The 24,511-nt window shown below is 40.8% G+C and overlaps 1 protein-coding gene across 1 annotated transcript in view; it reads right to left on the minus strand.

Moving 5' to 3' along the window:
• LOC122810362 (TRPM8 channel-associated factor homolog) overlaps positions 1-24,511 on the minus strand; it is a 430,351-nt gene that overhangs the window by 297,731 nt on the left and 108,109 nt on the right. Inside the window, exon 2 of the mRNA XM_044081946.1 lies at positions 11,603-12,576. Within this exon, the coding sequence (XP_043937881.1) occupies positions 11,603-12,576 (974 nt within the window). The remainder of the gene's footprint in view (positions 1-11,602; positions 12,577-24,511) is intronic.

Below are 24,511 nucleotides of genomic sequence, written 5' to 3' on the forward strand. Positions count from 1 at the left end.
CTGGGGTAGATGCAATCATCCAGGTAAGGAAACACCTTGGCTACCTCAGCCACTACCATGGATGTGCATTTGGTAGACCCCTAGGAGCTGAGGTGAGACTAAATGGAAGTGCTTGGAATAATGACAAACTCCAGCTCTGAAGTGATGGAATCTTCTGGATTGCTTATGTTGCTTGCCAAGCAGGCAACTATCCTGAAGATCCAAAGAGCACATTCCATCTCCTTCTGCTAACACAGCAAAGACTGTCTGAAATAAGATCATGTGGAAGGTGTCTTTGGGAATAAAGGTAATTAGGCTTCTTGGATCTCAGATGGAACATTTGATCCCTGGTCTTTTACAAAGAATCTGGAGTAAAATCCTAGCTCTCTCTGACTTAATAGGACCTCATAGATAGTTCTTTTCTTTAAGAGACTCAGCACTTCTACTTTGGCTGCATTCTTCTGGCAGGGTGGAATGCTCAGCATGGCGAAGAAGGGGATACTGAGGCTGAAATAAATTTAACCTGTTTAATGATTTCCTGCACCCACTGGTCGGTATTGATGAACAGCTATGCCTACAAATAGACATTAGTGACCACTGACTGCTTACAATAGAAAAAGTCAAGTAAATTCTCAGGACTACTTTGATCCTCCTTAAACTTGTTTGATGACTACCAAAAACCTAAGCCATAGTAACTTTAACCTCTCTCTTGAAAACATCAGAGGAGTTGGATCCCTTACCTGAGACTTTATTGTTTCACTTTCAATGAAACCAAAGCTAATGCATGCTTTTCTGTGTGCTGCATAAGGGACACTGCTCAGAATTTTTCTCTCTGCTTCCATTTTATCCATGCGAGTCTTAACTTATGGGCCAAAAATTCAGGACCATGAAAAGGGACATTCATAAAATTCACACTGAAATCCTCAGTGAAATCAGTAAAATGGAGCTAGAAATGGTGATATCCTGCATTAACCTAAGTTGCTATCCTTGCCGTGCTTTCTGTTGCATTAAGGGACACAAACATAATAGGGTTGATCACTGAGGACAGTGTCACTGACTTTTAGGGATAGAAGCTTCTTTTATGATCCATCTGACAACTGCTGTATGGTAGAGGTTACCAAGTTAGACATGACTCTAGAGATCACTGTTATAAGACCAAAGTATGAAAGCACCCCTAAGGCAAATGTCAAGGATGTGTACATATACTTCAGAACAGTCAGGCACCCAAAATATTTTATCTGGTGCATGAACCACAGGACTCTGAGGGATATTTAGAGGAATAGTGCAGAAATCAGCATATCTAGCTTGGGATTCCCTTGTCAGAATGCGTAGCACCTGGGAGGATGCAACCCTCTGTCCACTGGCTTAGGAAATGGGGCCACTGTTTCTGGAGTGGCCCACACAGGGTAGATAGGTGTCTTTTCTTCAGGTTGTGGCTATGAAATCTGTCCAGTAGACCAAAACAAATCTGTAGAATCCTTTATGTGAAGAACTCCGGGTCTGAGAACCATTTCTCTTCTACCTCTATCTCCAGAATCTCTGTAAACCTGAGGTCGTCTCAGGAATTCTGGAGAACCTGTGCCCTCCTCCTTATCATCCAGATTAGGAAGGTGGATTCCAAGGGGAATCTAGGAGGTTCCTCATGCTCCTGGGAGAGAGAGAGAGAGAGAGAAGGGGAGAGAGAAAACAGAAGGTAGAGAGTGGGAGAGAGAAGTAGCGTGACAGTGAGGGATGAGAGAGGTGGAGGACAAGGACAATGATTCCACGGTTGTCCCTCTTAGGTTGCTAGTGGATAGTCAACAGAAGAGACCAGGTCAGCAGAAGACACAAGGGCAAAAGCTGCCTAAGTGACAGAGAAAGACCAAGCAGTAGAAGGCTAATGGCTTAGGACTGATAGGAGAGCAGAGCTTGGCACAGATAATTACTTTCCCTGCACTGTCCGCAAAGAGGGCAGTGAAATCTCATGATGACATCAACACAGGTAAGATTTTAATATTAACACCTACATCCCAGTCCTGACCAAAGAGGCATACAACTCAGTCAAGGGCAACACTGTCAACCCTAGAATAGTGGGCCCAAGACCAATGACAATGGTCCCATCAACTTCAGAATTTTGCTCTTCTAGCGTTCCCCTCACTTTTGGTTGTTCCCAAGTTGCTATGTCTCCTCCGGCAAGCTCCTCCCTCTCTCTTCTCTTCCTTTCACTCCCCAAGCAAAATATGCTTAGTCCTCTAAATATCCATTAGGGCCCTGTGTCTCTAAGACAAGGCTTTTAGCAGGTAACAAATTTTGACTTTTCTTTCACTATCTACACAGCTAGAAATATGGATCAGAGAAGTTTACAGGGTTTTCAATAACTCCAATATAGTCATTAAAGGGAAATTATCTGTAATGAGGGATGTTAACTGTCTTTTTCATACTATGGATTCAAATGCAGCATACTCCACCTAGACTGTCTGCCATTTCAAAACATTTTTCTGTTTGTATTCAGGACATGGCACTGATGGATTCAGGACTAATAACAGCTATGAGCTTATGGCAGAGGACTCTTTATTCAGCCATGGCACTTCCAGCTGGATAGACAGAATTTATGTACCACAAGAGCTTGTCAGTTCTGTAACTTCTTTCTCTTTGGTTCTACGTCTCTTATCAGACCATGATGTCTTGTTGGCTGTCCCTGACACTCATGAGCCACTTCCTCTCTAGGTCTGGTGATTAGTCTTCTTTTATTCTAAGTGCGCTTAGTTTAATGACACTGTCTATCCCAAGAGTTTATGCTGACACTTGTAGGTCCGTGTACTAGACTATCTGTTTCCCTTTTGGTGCATGAATCAACCTATCCCATTTGGTGTTAGACTGTCCTTACCCATCTCATGGTCGATAATTGCATATTAGCCCAAATTATAATAACTGGGATCATACCATAAATAAGTCGAGGGGACCCATGCATGGGATAAAGCATTTAGGTGCTACCTCTGTCCATTAGTAGTAGACAGGACAACTCTGGAGTAAATTTACTGTTTTCCCTTCATAAATCCAAGTTGTGCTTGAATATGAACAGGGATGACCTTTGTTTTACCTGCGTTGGAAGTCTCTTCCAGAGCAGCAGTATCCTTTGTGAAATAAACCTGTCTCTCCAAACCACTTTGTTGATGTTGCAGAAGTTTAGATCCTAGACCAAGTATTTCTTATACCATTTGACTTGCTGATGAGCAGTAAATCCATCAGTAGTGGGTGACAGGATGCCTTGTATGCCAGACATGTCACCTCTCATCACATCACTTCACTTGATCTGGAGATGTCTTCAAGCGTTGTATGCATTCCAGGCTTCATTACTAGGCCAGCGGCCTCTGGAATAAACATCAGCAGGACTTTATGTCTTTGTAAGATGTGCATAAGTTAAGTAGGACTCCACAAAATATAAAGAAAAGTCTCTGCATATGTCACATTACAGAGCAAGATCCAGACTTTGATAAATATTAAAACAGACTGAGCCCTAGACAGGCTAAGAGGACAGTATCTCCACAGGTGCAGAACCACCTTTCTAGGATATGTGAGGTCATTTCCAGGATATCTGCTACTACTTCTTTAAGGGGTCCTGAGAATAAGGGGACATTTTTATCACTATCAGTTATGCTTGAGTTGTTTATGTACTACTTCCAGAAAGTCTGTACCCAGGATTCTAACACAGTAGATGAAAACATTTAAAATAAGACATTAGATATGCAATTAAAACCTTTAGCAGTTCTTCCAGTAGAGATAATTTAGGCATTAAAAATAAGAATGTCTGTAGAGGAACTCAAGTCTACTACCTAAGTAAGCCCAAAGACCCAGAAGTGATGGTCTACCTGCAGAGCTGTATGTCTCTTCATTCTCAGAAACTGAGGACTTTACTGAAAACTTGTAAACATGTATCAGAAGATGGTTTATGTGCTCCTTCTTGGAAACGGTGTTTAATTATTTGAAGCTAGGAAAAATCCAGGATCTCCAGAGGTCATCAATTATTAAATGTAGACTGTAGAATATTTATAGTAACTGGGGTGTCTAGCTTGGAATACTATATTCTGTGCCTTGGTCATGGAGACCAGACTAATTTTGTTAAAGATAGCGATATTTGCGGTAATATACTCTCAGCAGGATTGTAGATGGAACATAATAGGGGACTTCAGAACCTGTAGGCAGTACTGGCAGTTGATGCAGAGAAAGGCCTTGATTATGTTACATGGCCATACCTGTTTTTGGATTTGGGCAGATATGGACGTCAGAGTTCCCTTTTTAAAGGATTAAGAGCAATATACCTTGAGTTCACTGCCATTATTAGCATGGCGTTTCATATCTCAGAACCTCTTTCATTTACTGGGATGATAATCAGTAATGGATTGTGGGTTTAAAGTGTAAACAAAAGAAAAGTCCACGAACTGAGAACCAAGTGCTAGTTGTAATATTTTAATTCAAAAGTAGTCCAACAGCGACACAAATCCGAACATCCAATACATCAAGCGCTTTTACCCAGGCTCTCCCAGGCTTTCTCAAGATTCATTGCATTGGTTCATTGCATTGGATTTTTGGCTTTAAAGTGTACTCATTTCTATACTTCTTTCACTTCGTGTACTTGGCGATGAACATATGAAATGAGAAGCTTAGCCTTCAGGCTGTTAGTATCTGTTATAACAGTTTGCACCTGTTCTATATATATCAGAATGTCCAATGTAATCAGAACTTTCTAATGTAAAGTTATATACTGTATTTGGAGCTTTTCTCCCTGGGTCTCCGCTGAAAAAGGACCTGTGTCCAGACAGACTATATCGGTAAACAAACGTAAAATAAAATAAAAAGTGCTCAGGTAGCAGATTCTACCTCTCCATTCCCCTCTTCCTTCTCTTTCTCTTTGCACTTTTTCTTCGACTTCCCCTTCCTGTATTTCTTCCTGTTCTTTTTTATACTTATTTGTACATCTTTGCTCATTTAATGTTTAAGAGCTGTTATATCTGTTTATTTGTACTTTAAGTTAACTTGCAGATTATCTGCCAATGTTGATATTTCTTTTTGTAGCATAATTGAAACTACACTGGCATGCATATCTTCATTATGACCTAAATGAAAATTCACACAGGATTCTTTTCCCTTCTTGGGTAATTAGATTAGATCACATTATCTTATCTTAGTACTAACTTTCCCATCCTGCTGATGTTCTAAATTGCGTTACTTAATGTTTTTTTCTCTACAAATGGATAAGTAATGTAACTCCTTACTAATTACAACAGTTTTCTTTAATTTATATTACTAGGTGATGCATGAGGTTTTTTTTTTTTTTTTTAACTTTATTCAAGTTGTTCTTCTTTCAGCTTTTCCCGGTTAGGGGTCGCCACAGCAGACCTCCAGTCCGCTAATGATTGGCAGCAGATTTTTACGGTGCTGAGGTGCCAGCTCGACGCCCAACCTTCAACGCCCATTCACGAGTATGAAACCAATACATATCAATAGTATACAAAATTATCCATCTATGAATAGGACCTAGAAGCACCAGATGATGTTTCAAACGTCTGCACGTGTTGTAACAATGTGGACTACTCTGCCAGTTTTAAAATATATATTTTTCATAGTACACTTTCCCAGCAAAACTGGAAGCAGCAAACCTAGGGTTCTCTCTAAACAGACTCTAGAAAAGTGGAGCCAACATATAAATCATTGAAGAAATGAATGAAAGAATCTGGTATACATTAAAATGCTGAAAAGGAATTCCACACACTTTATTCAAGTGATGTCTTTAAACTGACGTTCATGCACTGTTAAATATTTAAAGGATGGTATGAACAGATGAAAGTATATTAACTACAAAAATATTACAAAACTGAAGGTAAATGCAAATGTGCACCTGGATAGTTTTAGCTTTAGCAACTTTCTGCTAGGCTTTCTTCAACAACTGTAAACAGATACGCAGCACTGTCTCATTATCTGGCATTATCACCACGGTCTACGACCGCTTCTTAAAACTTTTTTCTCATTTCAATCTCTCTTTTTAGAACGCTTTTTATTGAAAGTGGCTTTGTGGCTCTGTCTCTCTGCTAATCTGTCTCACTAAGCCAATTTCAATAAAAAGCATTCTAATAATGACAGAGGGACAATATTTTAGTCTGTCATTAGTGAGACAATACACACACACTCGCATCTCCCTACATTATTTTCTCCACACACACTGAATGACCTTAAACAAAACACACACACACATACTAGATCCATTCAGAACATTGACATACACACACACACACACACACACACACACACACACACACACACACACACACACATACACTTCTCCCTTCATCATTCTCTCCACACACATTACGTGTCTCTAAACGAAAACAGACACACACACACACCAGATCCACTCAGAATAACAGAGATATACAGACATGTGCACACTCAAGCACTCACACACACACCCACACATCCCCCTACACCATTTTCTCCACACATAAGCAACCTTAAATGAAAACACACACACGCTAAAGTCTTACCTAAATGTCAAGGTGGGAAGTTGCAAATGCAGTGGCATCTAAATATCATCAGGAACAAAGAGTTTCTTAACTTATACAACGGGCTTTTTCACAGATTGCCAAACCGTTTAAAATTTGCAATGCAACAGCAATGTAAGTCAGTACTGGTGAGAATTTCTCCTGATCCGAGAAGTTTGTTTGATGAACCTGTGAAGGTTATAGTGGAGAGATTGTTGCCTAAAAAGCAGGTCACTCTGAAGGCCACTTTGGTAGATGAGTCTGGAGAACCATTTGAGTTTTCGGCTCTATATCAGGCAGAAGAGAATGGGGTGCTGCAGTTATTCCACAGTCCAGCCCTGGATGGCAGAGCTTCTGGCCAACTGTTGGCAAAATGTAGTACGGAAAGATGGTTTATGAAAGAAGGAATAATATGGATACCAGTGAGAGAAAGAAGGATTAGAGGAACAATTTTCCTACCCCATGGTAAGACTGACCTTTCCAGAAATGTAAGAATAGTATTGTTTTGATCAATGCTCAAGGATTAGAGACAAAGTTGAAAATCATAACAGGAGGATGGTGGCATGAAGGACCAAAAAGAGAAACGGAAATCTGCAGTGCTGCAGCGGTTAGCATTGTCGCCTCCCAGCAAGAGGTTCTCCCATTTGATTCTTGGCTGGAGCACCTTCTGTGTGGAGTCTGCATGTCCTCCCTGCGGTCGAGTGACGTTTTAAGACATGAAGGTTGGGCATTGGGCTGGCAACTCGGCACCGTAAAAATCCACTGCCAATCATTAGCGGACTGGAGTTCCACTGTGGCGACCCCTACACAGGAAAAGCCGAAAGACGTTAGTTTAGTTGTATACTTAGAATGTTGCTGGGGTAACAAGTTTTGCATTATCTGGCAGTATTTCAGTACAGATCGCACTCTCTTGTAAGGCGGATCGTGCCATATCGTCACGTGCCTTCTGTAACAAACTGTGCAATGATGTTTATGCTAAGCCAATTTCAATAAAAAGTATTCTAATAATGACAAGAGGGATAATATTTTAGTCTTTAAATGAAATATTGTCCCTCTGTCATTAGGAAAACAATACACACACACACACACACACACACACACACACACACACACACACACACACACACACACACACACACACACACACACACACACACACACCTGCATCTCTCTACATCATTTTCTACATACACACACACACACACACACACACACACACACCTGCATCTCTCTACATCATTTTCTACACACACACACACACACACACACACACACACACACACACACACACACACACACACACACACACACACACATACTCTATGAGCGGCCTTAAACGAAAACAGACACACACAGACACACACACTCTCTCTTCTTGCATCTCCCTACAACATGTCCCACACACACACACACACAAGCACACACACAGGCACTAAAATCTTGCCTAAAGGTCACGGTGGGATTTGCAAATGCAGTGGCATCTAGATATCATCAAGAGCAAAGCTTTTCATAGCTTATACTAAGGGCTTTTTGCATACATTGTCGAACTGTTTAAAATTTGCTAATGCATGCAGCAGCAATGTCAGTGCTGGATCGTGGCATATCATCACACCCCTTCTGTAACAAATCATCCAATGATGTTTGCGCCCTCTTAAAGAAACACTGCTAGGAAACTAATGAAAGTCAAATCAATGCATTTATTGTATGGAAGCATATAGCGAGACAACACACACACACACACACACACACACACACACACACACACACACACACACACACAAGATCCATTCAAAATAACAGAAATATACAGACATGAGCTCACACACAGACGTACAGGCACATGCAGACACACACGCAGCAGACACACACACACACAAACACACACCCTCGCATCTCCTGGGTCTATGTTCAGCCATCGAATGGAATTTCCATCGAATGGCTGAACATTCAGTGAACGTTCATTTCATTGGTAGTGAAAGTAACTATTTGGCCACCACTTCCTCATCTACCCTTTTCCGCACTGTAGTGCAGTCTCAGAGCTGGTATATATAGTTGGGGGGTTTGTGGGTGGCCAAAGCTCCCCACCTGGGTGGGTTAGAAATACTACAGTGGGGCACACAGGGAGGTGGTGGCCAACTAGTTACTTTCCCCATCAATGAAATTAATGTTTGCTGAATGAACATTCAATGGACAGAGTTCAATGTTCAGCCGTTCGATGGAAGTTACATTCGATGATTGAACATAGACCCACATCTCCCTGCAGCATTTCCTCCACAAACAGACACTACAAGTGGTCTTAAGTGAAAATACAGACAGACACACACACATATACTATGAGCAGCCTTAAACGAAAATACAGACACACACACACACTCGCATTTCCCTACAACATTTCCTACAGACACACACACACACACACACACACACACACACACACACACACACACACGCAATAAAATCTTGCCTAAAGGTCGTGGAGGGAGTTGCAAATGAAGTGGCATCTAGATATCATCAGGAGCAAAGCTTTTCATAACTTATACTATGGGCTTTTTGCACGATTGTCAAACTGTTTAAAATTTGCTAATGCAGCAGCAATGTCAGTGCCGGATCATAGCATATCGTCATGCCCCTTCTGTAACAAATTGTTTGATGTTGTTTATGCCCTCTTAAAGAAACACTGCTCGAATCGAATGAAAGTCAAATCCATGCATTTATTGTATGGAAGCATATAGCGAGACAATACACACACACACACACAGGCACTCCCCAACACTATGGTATCTGTCACATTTGTCCACAGCATTTAAACAATGAACCAGAAATGATATAAAAAAGGAAACTACGAAACTTGTGTATGTCACTGCAGATGTAATATGTAAAGGCACTGTACCCCAACATAACATCATGACATGTCAAGCCTAAAGCAGTCACTGAGGCTTACCCCAATATTAAAAAAAAGTGGCAAACATTATCTAAGACTGCCACTTGCATCTAAGTTATAGGCAAGTATGTTAAAGAATCTCTCCATTTGTTATTATTAAAATTGCCTTTGTGGCTCTTTAGAATGCTTTTTATAGAAATTGTCTGTGTCTCTCTTCCTCTATGGTTCTGTCATGCTCTCGCGAGACAGTAGAAAAATGCTGAGCTTCTCGTCTGTGAGGAGCACACCCACAAACACGTGACAGAACTACAGAGGGACAGAGCAGGATGCACTGTACTACAAGCGGCCTTAAACGAGAACCACACACACACACACACACACACACACACACACACACACACACACACACACACACACACACACACACACACTGTACTATGAGTGGCCTTAAATGAGAAACACACACACACACACACACAATGACATCTCATTATATCATTTCCACCACACACGCACATTCATGGACAGTCCTATCTGGTGAACAGATCCGCAGAAAAGAATGTTTAATAGACCCCCAACCACCTCTCCCAGTAAGGTCATTAACTATACACCCTATCTATTAGTATGACAGTCAATTAGCAGATTCTCCACTCCCAAGTGTTGTGGTTTCCCTACTGCAGTTATCAGAGTTTAAATTGCATCCCACTTGCCCATTACCCGTTTGGTGCGGAGATTCCTCTGGCCATGTTTCACAGTAGTAGGGAATGGCAGTAAAAGTGTAGCAATGCTGTGTGGCAGCCAGGCCTGTACCAGTGGCTTAATTTTCAGCAGCAGCATGGAAAGCAGTGTGGGAGGGCATGCTCCAGAACACAAGGATCTGGCACTAATGAACATCCCTGATCACTAACTGAGGGCTTGATGTGCGCTATTCACCCTAAAAGAAAAACAGGAGACGTGCTGCTGTCAAGTGTACAGGTGTGCATGGGTTAGGGAGGGGGAAGGTGGACAAAACTGCACATTCTCGTCAGTAAACAAATACTGTGATAAATTCTCTGAAGTGAGTCTGGGCAAACAAACACCCTAACAAGTTAGGAACAGTTTTGAGTTTCATGCTCTCTTGAACATAATGCAATGTACTAATAGTAATAATAAGAAAAAGAAGAATGTATTTGCTAATGAAAGAGGGACAATGTTTTACTTAAAGACTAAAAAGTAAAAAATAAAAATATAAAAACATATTAAAAAAAGGCTTTTTACTGAGCTGCTCTAAAAAGTAAAAAATAAGGAAGAGTGAAAACTCTGCAAAAGAAACACAGGCAAGCTGATTTCAGAAAAGCATTCAAGGTTGGTTTTACAGATTCCTGCTACTACTTCTGGTACCTCATTATCAGAATCAGCAAAACCAATATTGAATGCTTTCTGAAATCATCTTGTCTGTGTTTCTTTTGTAAAGTTTTCACTCTTCTTCCTTATTTTTTACTTTTTAGAGCGACACAATAAAAAGCATTCTTTTGTATATTTTTATTATAACGTTCATGTTTTCACATCTCACTCTTCCTTGTCCTTACATACAGTCTTACCTTAATTACTGCTTACCTTTCTTGCGCATCCCTCCTCCCTGCTCTTTTGTTTTTCCTGTCCTCTACCCTGCACCTAATATCTTCTGACCTGAGATTATCTGTCCTTGCATACACTGTTTTACACTAATGTTCCTAGGTCTTAGCCCTCGACTTGTTTTAGTTAATTTAATACTTCACTGTTGTCAATGTACTTGTTCTTAACATGGCTCTTATTGCAATTTAGTTTTTGTTCAGTTAGTACTGTTTTTGTTTGGTATCACTCTTACCTCCAAAGCACTGCTTGCCTACTTTACGTTGGGTTACCTGTTATAACATATAGTTGGTATTAGTTACCACTGTATTATTGTTATGTGTTGGGCTGTACAATGCACCATTCTCTGTATCACATTTTGACTCTTGCATGAGCTGGGACACAAAATAGTCTCTAAACCAGTTCACCCACAAAAAACAAACATACAAGCAAAATATCCTACTATCATACAACAGTGAGTGGACTACAACAGAATAAATTAAAGTAAAATGAAAATGTTCATATTCTCCAAACTGAAAACATGCAAGAATAAAATGATCTTCCCAGAATTAAAACTTGTAATACAATACATAATAACCTTAACATACTAGCAGAACATTAATGAATAGATTCATACCTTTATTTGTGCCATTGACGTTAATGGTCACAGGAAAGGTTGCTGGATGTATTTCTTTACTCCCAAACATTGATAGTTCATAGCCACATCCTGTACTGTACAGATTTGCAGCTATACACAGCAGAATTTCATCTTTTACATTCCCTTTAGTTTGGTAGATTTTAGTAATATTTTCACATCTGCTCACTAGTTCTGCTAAAATCTTCCTGATGAATAACACTGAAGCAACTCCATCAGCTGGAATGTTCAATAATTCCTTACAGTCTCTCCTAAGTTGCTTAAGCCAGGCTTCTGATGGTGCTCCTCCTTTTGAGAGGAGGTGCTGCTGAAACTGAAACAAAGCCTTTCTGAAGTGGTAGTGATGACAGGCATCTTCAGCACGTAAAGGTTTATATGTAGTATCCTTCATTGTACATCCAAGGATAGTCATTCCAAATCTGTTAATTATTTTATTCCCTGGATATTCAGCAGCTGCTTCACATCCTGGATTTTGGGAAGCCCACCACCAAGCCTGGCCACCAATGAATAAGCCTCCTCCCTCTGCTACAAACTCATGGATTTTATCAGCCTGTCTGTCACTGTAAGATTTACAACAGTATATATTCATGTCAGGTCTAAGGTCTGACAGTGTGCATCTAATGCCTTCTGCTGTAAGAAGCCTGTGGACTTGTGCTGCATCAGTTGCAACACCAACATTCAGTTGCTTCTTTCCATCACCTAACCAATGAACCACATTCAGTATAAATTTCTTCAGCTGAGGCTCAAACTGGTGGCTTTCATGTGTTACCACAACAACACGTCCCTTCCCATATAATGCTGCTGCACAGTATGTCTGAAGGGAATCGTCCAGTCCAACTGAAAAGGCCAGTGAACCATGCACTAGAGCAGGTGCTGGAATACCTCCAGTTTTCAAGTTTAGTTCAGTGATGCCACTCAGCAGAGACTTCAAGTGCTCTGATATGTTTAATCCATGCCTGTTGTCAATCAAGAAACAAAAAAGTATTATTTTTCTGCATATTTCAATATCTACAATTCATTGTTAGCTATAAAAAACATAGCGGTCAGAATTTATTCTGACTAGACAACTAGGTATTTATTTTAGCTTAGATTATTGATCTGTTAGATAAGCTCACCCTCCTGGACTCCTTTCTGTCATGATCCAGTAAATTACAGTTATTTATAACATCAGACTTTAAACGCAAACATAACAAGAAAATAGACAGTATAACTAAACAACAGTGATATGAGATTTTATTAAAGTAGCTGTCATCACATGATATGTAGTCAGCAACTATCTATAAGCATCTAGCCAGTATATTACTAGCTGTCCATCTTCATGTGTTTAAGTATTAACCCTGTGAGTGATAACATTAGCATATGATGTTGTACAACAGCCGCTGTATCCCAAAACAGTGGCTGAGTGACTTGATAATGTTCTGCAGATAAGAATAATACCATATGAAAACATAAATCAACAGTTGCTGTAAACACTGTAAATAGCTATTTAAATCACTACCAAAGAGAGAGTCAGTACTGTCTAGCAAAAGTAGAATGGAAAAATGCTTCTGTAGACAGTGTAACAGTCTATAAACTCAACGCCTTATATTTCAAAGTTTTGCGTAGAAGCTATAATACCGATACAGGCCTTAATTGACTTTGTTGCTTTAAATTCATTCATCAGTTATCAGCTCATCTGTCTGTTTTCTCATTTGTTATGCGATGTTTCACTTCTAAAATCCAATCCACACATTCTTTCAAATATTGATCCATTTCTTGAGGTCTTTCCTTTTTCCAGAACCAATACTTTTTATCCACAGGTTCCCAGGTAAGTATTAGGCAATAGATCTGCAGACTATTTCAATAATATGTGGGGGAGGGGGGGTGCATCCATGTGCGTGTGTGTGCACATGCCTGTTTGAGTAGTTGCAGTCACTGGGGTTAGGTAGTGAATCAAATAAAAGTATGTGTAGTATGCAGTGCAGCATGAGTGTGGGAGAATGTGTGTCTCTAAGTCCAATCGACTGTGGGGTGGTTGTGTGATATTAAAGAGTTACGTGTGTAAGTGTCTGGGGTTGCCTGTGCCATGGCAAAGCTTGGGCCGCGAGAGTGTAAACATTACCCCTGCCACAGGTCTGAAGGTACAAGTGGTAAAAAAGCAATATAAAAGACATGCTAAAGAACCAATAATTTTTCAGTAATTATGTAAATTGACCTACCTGCAGTATGTGCTTTTTTTCCTGAATTCCAGGGTGCTGATCTGGGCCTCTTGTGAGAAGGCCCTGGTTGCCTTTCCTTCAAGGTGAACCAGGCAAAGTCCAGTAGGACAAGACATATACCCAGAACATGTCAGAGGGATTATATCATAATTCTGCATAGGAATGCCTAGGGACTGCAAAGGATTAGCCTGATATGACTGCCTGGTCTACTCTGATCATTGTTACCACTGTAAATGATGATTTACACCAGTGTGAATGATGCTGTTTCAAATGTAATTATATACTGTTGGTGTTTCAAATGTAATTATATACTGTTCTCACACACACATACATTTATACATGGGTGTACTTACTGACTGAAACACCCAAATGTCAATGTCAATAATATCAACCAAAAAAGTTTGACAATGCAAATGTTTACTGGGCACTACGCATGTGAGAGGAATATCCTCTCCACATACGAACTAAAAGTTAAAAAAATAAATAAAAGAGAGAAAAATATTGTTTTTTTGCAGGGGGCAAGCCCCCCTCCAACCCCCCCACAACTCCTGCTAATTATATATACTAACTACAAGATCGCACAGTCCCAGGAAAGGGACATATTCCCCAGCCTCGAACTTTCAAAAGTTCAACTGTCATATGGTCGACATCATATGATCGAACTTTTGAAAGTTCGAACTTGTTAATGGAGATCTCCGTACAGCGTGGAATGGGAACATTTACCTTTTCTGCACGGTAGTGTGAGCTCGGAGTTGGTATATATAAAGAGCAAGGGGTGTGGGGGGCACAGTCCCCCACATGGGGGCTGCAGGGGGAATAGCCCCCTGCTTAAAACGTTCGTGTAGGTTATTTGCATATTTGTTTTTTTTTTTTTTTATTATTATTAGATGTTCGAACTTTTAAAAAGTTCGATCATATGGTGTCGACCATATGGCAGTCTAACTTTTGAAATTTCGATTATCCCATATAGACCATATATATATATATATATATATATATATATATATATATATATATATATATATATGTGTGCGTGTGTGTGTGTAAGTGAGCATGCTCCAAGACAGCATGCAAATCCAAAAGCAATGTTTTCGCAAGAGGGCAAGTCTCTATGCACCACATCCTGCCACTTAAATAAACCAACTACGAGTTTGTACCATATCAGAGAAACAGCATATTCCCATCCCTGTTATAACTGCAATCTTGTTAATATTTTGTGGTTAAAATGTTTGTCAGTGTTTTGAATTTTGACAGATTAGATCAGTTTCAATATATATAAATACATATACATATATCTCCAAACTCAAAGGTAAAAAGGTCACTATGTGATGCCTTATACCTCTTATAATGGAGCCCATGGGGTATATAAAAATGATCCCTTAAGGACATCAAGTGTTTTAGCTACATGGCTTCTGAATTTCCACAACTATTTTACTTATAAGCATAAGTGGATAGTCTGACTGTACTTCAAAAACACAGGGTGTTTTGCAGGCACCTTAATTTTTATGGGTATCAGCTGGGTATAAAGACCCTATGTTTCTGAATTATAGCCAAACTATTCATTTATGCTGCGTGGATGAGGAGGTCAATAAAAAGGTTGAAATATGCATATTCACAGCAAGTGGGGGAGGGTTGGATTTAATGGCCTGAATGTAACCATAAAAGACTTAAAAGTAAAAAAGTCAAGGACATTCAGAAGCCATGCAGCTGAAACGTTTGATGTTCTTAACAGTCATTTGCATATATCCCATGGGTCTCTTAGAAGAGATTTCAGAGATTTCAGGCATCACACAGTGAAAACTTTATCTTGGCTGGGTTTTTCTTGCAGTTTATATATGCATGTGTGCTAACTCTCACTCTAACCCTAAACCTAACCATAACTCTATAAACTACATTATTAACAATACTTTCCCTAAAAGAACCACTAATCAAGAAAAAAGACACAGAGCACACCAAGCAGGTACAACACTAAATTCACCCTTTTACCTAACCCGTGGACATACACACTACTTGTTATAACGCAGTTTTGCACATTTTCACAACCAACACTTTTTCAAATATTAATTTTCATTCACATTCCTACATACATAAAGCTTGAATATAACCAAATTATGATTCACACAAATGTACACTCTTTTGTAATGCTGCTCAGATTGTTAAGTCATTGCTGTGTCTTTCATTTGTATTGTCATCCAGAATGAATGACCGCTATATATACAGACATGCACTTTTTATACAAACATATTATATATATATATATATATATATATATATATATATATATATATATAGATATATAGATATATATAGATATATATATAGATATATAGATATATATCTTTTTTCTTCCCTGGGTATTTAGTGCATAACTACAATCGTATGTTAGCTGTCAAACATTGTTGTAACCTACTATGTACTATTGGAACTTTTTGTAACCTACTATGTACTATTGGAGCTTTTCTCCCCGGGCCTCCGCTGAAAATGGACATGTGTCCAGTCGGACTTTCCCGGTCAACAAATGTAAAATAAAAAAAAAATAAAATAAAATAAAAAATAAATATATATATATATATCTATCTATACATACATACACACACAAACACATATACATAAATACACACACAGACATACACACACACATATTCTGCTATATTAACTTAATATGCTTGTTTTAGGTTTTACCTGTAAAATGATAAACAGATGAATGCATAGATAGGATCGTGACGAATCAGCTACAGGCTTGGCTCAGATGCAGCAACCAATTCTCAACAGTAGGAGTCAGTAAGCTCTCAGAGGTTTTAATCAGTCACAGTCTAGCAGGGCTGCTAGCCCAAGATCCAGGATCTCAGGCAGTTTCAAAGAGGCTTAGGCCAGTTAAAGGGTAGATCCTAGCACTCCCGATGGGGAGGTTCTCACTCCACAGTCCACCCCAGAGAAAGATCATTAAACAGGCATGGGCCAGTGAGAAAATACAGAGAGGTTACATCATTCCCTTCCCTTTATTCTCATCAGATTCTGTCTCTGTCTTTGCCACATATTCTACCTTTTCAAAAATTCCCCAACTGAAATGGTGCCAACACCCCTCACAAAAAAGCCATCTAAGGGGCATCTTCAGAGCAGCAAGGGCTAGGATATTACAGGTACTTCTTTAGAGACCACGGTCACAAGAGATGCATCTGCCCTTGAGTGACACCATGATGGGCGGAGAGCTCAGGGGAAGCCATTTTCTTATCAATATCATTTATGTATCAGTTTGATGGGGAGGAAGATAGGCCTATTCTGCCTTCAGGCATTTGAGAAACATCTTTCCAAGGGTGTCCAGACAACTGAGTTAGAAAGCATGGCAGTAGCCTGGTGTTTCATCATCTATTTACAACACAAGTTCATCTGATGATAATGTCTGTATACAAGCTAGTCAACACAAGTTCAATATTGTTCTGATATCACCCTTTTAACCATGGCAGAAAATTTAATCCACCCAAGCAATTTCGCTCTACCCACAAGTAAGAATCTTCTTCTGGCAAGACATTTATAATGCCACTCATCAGTGAAACCATACTTGGACCTTTATGGTCTCAAGCTGATGATGTGACTGCTTAAGTTCAATTAATAGCAAGATCCCAGTGATTCTCACGATGCACATCAGCATGCAGTAATGGTGGATGCTTGACTCCAACAGCTGTTCACCCGTCAGATTTTTACAGACAATGTTAACATTAGCACTGTTGCAGCAAAAGGCTAAGAATCCAACAGTTAAGCGAATGGTCTGACACTTTGGAAACAAAGCTCTTCTAGCCCATCCCTTAAAGTAGAAGCTACACAGAGATAACAACTGTCAATGATGAATCAAACAGAGATAGCCCAGATGGTGACAATTCCAGACAACATTGTGGAAGACTTGAAAACTACTGAAGACTCTCTGGCACTATTGACAAAAATGTTCCAGTCTTATGTTACGGATATCCTGCACATAAAGAATAAAACAGTAATCATGAAGCCCAGCTCACACATGTGTATAATTTGTCTGCACAAAACCAAAAGATCACAAAGAACAGGGACAATATTAATAAACTGGAGGGGAATAACAGTGATATGTGCCATGGAGAACAGGATAGATGATCTCCAAAATAGACTTTGCTGCAACAATGTGTGCATACTAGGCCTGCCGGAGGGGATATAAGGATAGATCTTGGAAGCTTTATTCCCAAGGAGATGCAGGAAAGTACAGTTGTGTCCACTTACCATAAATGTAGATGTTGAGTGTATTCACTGTTGCAGTCATCACATTTGGGTTATCTGCTTGCAGTAGCCCTCAGTCAGCCTGATTAACAAAGTCTTGGGTCCTGCGTTGGTTGCGGTCTCTTCTTCCATTATGTCAGGTAGTCAGGGTTATAAAACATGCAGCAGACATCATTACATCAGTTTTTCTTGCCCCAGATGTCAGGTGCCTCCATAATGGGAAGCAATAAAATAAATATAAATATATACAAGGATACACCTCCAATAAAAAGCCAAATACACCAAAAAGCTTTTAAACATAGTAAAGGAGAGTAGAGGTATAGCCAGAAAAAGGGTGCTGGAGGGAGGGTAACCAGGACTGCAACAGTAAATACACTTGAACATCTACATTTATGGTACGTGTACACAACTGTACTATGTTCTTCGTGTTTCACTGTTGCAGTCATCACATTTCGGTAGATTCCCAAAGCTAAGGATGGGAGGAGGAATTTAGATAGCAATAAGACCAGCTATAATGCCCTGCAAGACTGCAGTGGCTAAGCCAGCTCTGGATTTGGATAAAATTGGCAAATGGTAATGCTTGGTGAAAGTATGTACAGAACTCCAGGTAGCAGCTTCTAGGATGTCCTTAGTAGGGACACCTCTGAGAAAGGCTGTAGAGGTAGATGCAGCCCTGGTTGAATGGGGTCTGATCCCCTGTGGGATAGGTTTACCAGGGTGCTTATAGCAGAAATGAATGCAATGGCCTATCCATTTAGAAATGGTTTGCTTTGAAATAGCCTTCCCCTCTGCCCCTGCAGCAAAAGCCACCAGCAGTTGTTCAGATTTCCTTTGAGTCCTGTCCAAGTAAAATCTAAGTTGTCTGTACACATCTAAGGAGTGCAGTATCCATTCCCCCTTGTTCTGTGGATTAGGAAAGAAGGTTGGCAAATGGATGAACTGATTAAGAGCCACACTGGATACCACCTTGGGAATGAAGGAGGGATTGGTTCTGAGGTACACCCTGTCCGCATGAAAGATGATGAAAGGCTCCACTGCCATAAGGGCCTGTAATTCAGATACCTTCCTTGCTGAAGTAATTGCTAAAGGAAGGCTGTTTTCCAGGAAAGGAATTTTAAATCTGCACTAGCATCTGGCTCGAAAGGAGGTAGAGTGAGTTTCTCCAATGCAAAGTTAAGGTCCCAGACAGGGGTTGGAGCTCTCCTGGGTGGTCTTAAATTTTTGGCCCCTCTGAGGAACTGCTTGAGCAGTGGATGAGAGAAGAGGGGAGGGTTCTGTGTTATAATGAGCTGAAATGGCTGAGGCGTGAATTTTTATGGAGGAAAAAGAAATGCCCTTGTGAAGCATCTCAGTTAAGTATTGTAAAATCTGAGGTACGTTGGGCGCTGCTGTGCTCATCCCTAGAGAGTGGTTCCAGGCACAGAATTTTTTCCATTTTTCAGCATAAGATTTTCTAGTACTTGGCCTTCTAGCCTCTAAAATGATATCCATCACTGGTTTACTGAGGGATGGTAAAGGGGAGATTAGGTAATTAGCCAGGCTGCTAGGTTTAGGGTTTGAAGCTGGGGATGCAGAATCTGGTTCTCCTGCTGAGACAACAGGGTAGGGGTCTGAGGCAGGTGCCATGGGGCCAACAGTGACACACTGCACAAAAGAGGGTACCAGTGTTGGCGTGGCCAGTCTGGTGCAATCAATATTGTCCTTGGTTTGTCCTGTTTGATCTTTAGTAGTACTTTGGAGAGGAGAGGCAGGGGAGGAAAGGCATAAACTGATAGGTTTTTCCAACTGAAGGACAGAGCATCCACTTTCCAAGCTTGTTTGTGGGGAATCCTTGTGCAAAATTTGTCTAACTGGTAGTTCTGGGGGAGGCAAACAGGTCTATATCCGGGCTCCCCCATTTGTTTATGAACACGTTGAAAGTCTTTGGCTCCAGTTTCCACTCGTGTGGGTCCATGAGGTTTCTGCTTAGTCCGTCTGCCAGTGTATTTAGTTTTCCTGGCAGGAATTGATCTTGTAGATGCACTTGGTAGCTCAAGGCTGTGTTCCACAGTGTCATGGCTAGTCTGCAGAGGGAGTAAAAATGGGTGCCCCCCCTGCCTATTTATTTACCACATAACAGTGGTGTTGTCCGTCTTTACCATTAATTGTCCTGGGAGAATGTGGTCCTTGAAGGCTGTCAGAGCATTCTGTACAGCTAACACTTATTTTTGATTGATATGCACGTGCATTTGACTTGGGTTCCATTTGCCCTGAATGCACTTCCCTGCCAGGTGAGCCCCCCATGCATAGTCTGATGCGTCTGTTGTTAGGGTTTGGGTGGCAGGGGGGTAGAGTGAATGGTAGGGGTTTGTTTTGGAGGCAGGCCTCTGCCCAACAAAGGAACTCTATCTGTAGGCAAGGTATGACAGGAATCATTGCTTCTAGATCCTGAGAATGTTGACACCATAGGCTTTTAAGATACCATTGCAGCTTCCTCATATGCAGTCTTGCATATGGAATTAGAAGAATGCAGAAGGCCATGAACCCCAAGGCTTGCAGTATTTGCCTTGCAGATAGCAGGGTTTTTGTGGCCACTAGTTTGAAGCAGGTTGTCAAATGAATTTGTTTCTCTGGCGTGAGGAAAGCCATCTGGCAAATTGTATTCAAGCTTGCTCCCAGGAACATAATTAGTTGACAGAGTACCAGGTGAGATTTCATTTCGTTTATGGTGTACCCCAGACAAGTTAGCACCCTTTGTACAAAAGCCAGATGATGCAAAACTATGTCCTGGCTTTCTGCCTGAATTAGAAAATCATCCAGGTATGGGTATATTTGAATATTTCTTTGCCTGCAACATGCAATGACAGGAGCTAGGCACTTTGTGAATACCCTAGGTGCAGTAGATAAGCCAAAGGGCAGTGCAGAGAACTGATAGCGCATGTAGCCTGCTTTGAAGTGCAAGTATCTTCTGCAAGATTTCCTGATTGGGATGTGCAGGTATGCTTCCTTTAAATTGAGTGTTGCCAACCTGGCATCTTTGCCTAGCATAGGAAGCAACTGGTGAAGAGTTACCATCTTGAATTTTGGAATCACCAAAAAGGTGTTTAAAGTAGATAGGTCTGGGATAGGACACCATGAACTGTCTTTTGTGGGTACCAGGAAAAGTCTTGAGTAGAAACCTTATCCCTTTTCCTCTTCTGGTACAGTCTGAATAGCCTTTATACTTACAGTACTTACTTTTGAGCCTCTGCCCACTGATTTGGGGGTAGGTCTGGCCAACCGTTTGGGGCTGGTAATGTGTGGAAGTGAAATCTGTATCCTTAGGAAACTATATTTAAAACCCATTTGTGCTGGGTAATGAGTTCCCAGTTTTTTGCATGTAGAGCAATCCTTCCCCCCAAAGGGGCAGTCAGTTGATAAGTGCTTGGAAGTTTTAAAGTTAAGTCATTGAGACAGTTTACCATAGGGGGGAATTTTACTACTCCCAGATTTGGAAGTGGGGGCTCCCCACTGCCTAGTCCTGTGCATACCCTGGGACTGAAGCCTGGGTGCTCTGCTGGATCTGGGTTTGGACTGTAGACCTGGAGGAGGCAGGAAAGGACCAATTCTTAGAAGGCCAATGCCTACTATATCTTGGAGGTTGCACTTGTAAGAAATCTTTAACAGTTTGCATAGATTTTGCTTTTACCTCCATCTTTTTGAGAACTTCTTCTGCCTTGTTGCCAAACAGGCGGTCCTGATTTAGAGAAACATCCAGTAATTTAGCTTTAACATGATCTGGCAAGGATTGCTCCTTAAGCCAAGCATGCCTTCTAAGTACAGACCCAGTGACAGCAGCCCTGCAAGATGCCTCTAGTGAATCAAAACCACATTGCAAAGTATGTTTTCCAACCTGCTCAGCAGAATGCATTAAATCCTGTAAATCCCTATTTTCAGCACAATCAGGAATCAATATCATTTTCTGTTTAAGCAATCCAATAATATGCTGCTGATACTTTAACATATGAAACTGGCAGTTTAAGGCCTAATGGCCAAGGTTGCAGAAGTGTATACCTTTTTACCCCATCTATCCAGCGCCCTGGAGTCTCTATCAGAGAGGGTAGGATTTTGGGCAGTAATAGCTTTAATGCCCTTGGGTTCCTTTGAAATGGTCTCAGGATCCGCAGTAGGATTTTTGAAAAGGAACTTGTGTGTGAGTCAGGAACCCTGTAATATCTATCAGGTTTTCTGGGAGCAGGAGGTAAAGAGTTAGGGGCCAAGCTAGATTCCGAAAAGGCATCATCAACAATGTCTAGGACAGGAGGGATAGCTAAAGGCCTGTGCTGGGGCAGGAGTACAAAATTCCCTAAGCCTCTTTTTAGAATCAGAGAAATCCTGACTTTCCCAATGAAAATGCGCCCTAAGAGTATGCAAGGTTTCACCAAAAGAGAAGTCCTCGGGGGGGAATAGAGTCCTCAGCATCAGAATCCTCATAGGTAGATAAGGGTAAATCCTGGTCATCAGAGGATCAGAATCCTGGTCAGAAGTATCATAAGCAAACTCAGTCCTAGGTCTCTTAGAGGGGGAAGGTTGGCTTCCCCTGATTAAAGTAATAAGGTCTTCAGCCATTCTTATCTGTTTCTTAGGCATAAAGGCCTGACCATGCAGTCTGGGCGTCGGTTTTCTAGACAAGGTTCAAGTTTTTGGCTTTGAAGAAGAAGATGGAGTTGGTTTAATACTGCAAGTCAGTAGGCCTTAATACACCCTCAGAAGCCGATGCCTGCACAGCGGCTCCGGACCCATCCAAGGTAGAGACATCTGCAGGTTCCACAGTTGAAGCATCTCACGGCATACTCCAAATGGGTCTCAGTAGAGGCCTGCAAATCTGAAGCAGTGGGCATCGGGGGCTGTGAAAGCACCTCACTGAGTACTGGTGAACTGGCAACTGGTTTATGAGAAGCATCGTCGGCAGTTTTGGACCTAGACGGCCTGTCTCTGTAGTCATCCTTGCGTTTTTTCGGAATGTCGGTAGTCGGATGGCTTACCGAAGACATATCTGGATAATTGAACCGAGCACCAAAATATTTAGAAGCAAAAACATACCGACAACAGATAGTTCATTGTTTAAATAAGGCACAAAGCAGACAGCGAGGTATGTCGTGGTCAGGGCCTAGGCAAGGAATACCGTATGAATGAAAATCTTTATGAGGTATTTGCTTTCCACAAGAAATGCAATAATTTACTTTTACTGACATCGGTTTAGAGCAAGAAAAAAAAGTTTCCCAATGTGGTACTTAGCTTTAAGTTGAAGACTTCTGTTCTGAAACTCGAAAACAAAAATTTCAGGAGTCGGCCGACTGGCACTTGCGAACTGTTTCTACTTCGGGCACCACACGGCAAGAAAGACTGATGTGATGGCGTTGGCTGCATGTTTTATACTCCTGACTACCTGACTTCATGGAAGGAGACAGTAACCGATGCAGGACCCAAGACTTTGTTAAATCAAGCAGACTGAAGGCTGGTGCAAGCAGATAACCCAAATGTGATGACTTCAATAGTGAAACACGAAGAACATCTATTAACACAGTCCTTATCCACCAGCAACTGAATGGGCACATAAGATTACATCATGGCAAAAGAAAGAATCACCTGAGGCAATTTATTTTTAAATATCTAAACTACACTTACCAAGATCTGATCCTTCAAATGGCTAGACCTGCCAGAATGGAATTAAAGATAACAGGAACACCAATCTGACTGGTCCTTTACTATAGCACAGCACTGTTTTTAAAATGAAAGGCCCTAGTCTCCCTATTTGTGTAACTTCAAGGAAAAGGGCTATATTATGCTTTCCGATACCCAGCCACATTAGCAAAGGCAATCAATTAATCTACTGTTTTCATCCGCAGAAGAGATTGAAAAATATAAATCTATGCAGTCAGACATTAGAAAGATGCTCTTCTCAGAGGTACTTCAACTTAAAGGTATTGTGCAGTTGCAGTCCACACCAAAACGTAAAAGAAACTGAGAAAGAGGTGATACTCTTCCTCCCAAAAAATCATCTCCTGATGCATGCAATGTAATGATGAAAACCTCCAGACAAACCCATAGTGTCATAGGATCATCAGAAGCCTGTGAAAATTTGGTAAGAAGGCCCGCTCTCATCAACTCTGCTGGACAGTTTTCCACTTTTGCTGAGCCACTCATTGAAGAAATAGCGATTACTGGCCTAGAAATAGAAGCATAGGAGTTGGAAAGTTCAGACGCATCCTGATCAAATAACATCAAAACACCAGAGGACCAACAACGTTGTACAAGACCCAATTCCACAGTTCTATTAGGGTGAAAAATGAGATGTACCTCTAATGTTTAATGTGCTCCTGCCTGGCAACTGCACCAGCAAGAAGTGGATATCACTTCAGGGAAGTGATAATCTCAGTATATGAAATTTAATTTCTGTCAGACAGTACATGAGGCATAATTAGAGTGAAGCATA

Source organism: Protopterus annectens, chromosome 8.part1, assembly GCF_019279795.1.
Source record: "Protopterus annectens isolate FY-2018-M chromosome 8.part1, PAN1.0, whole genome shotgun sequence".
Classification (NCBI taxonomy): Eukaryota; Metazoa; Chordata; order Ceratodontiformes; family Protopteridae; genus Protopterus; species Protopterus annectens.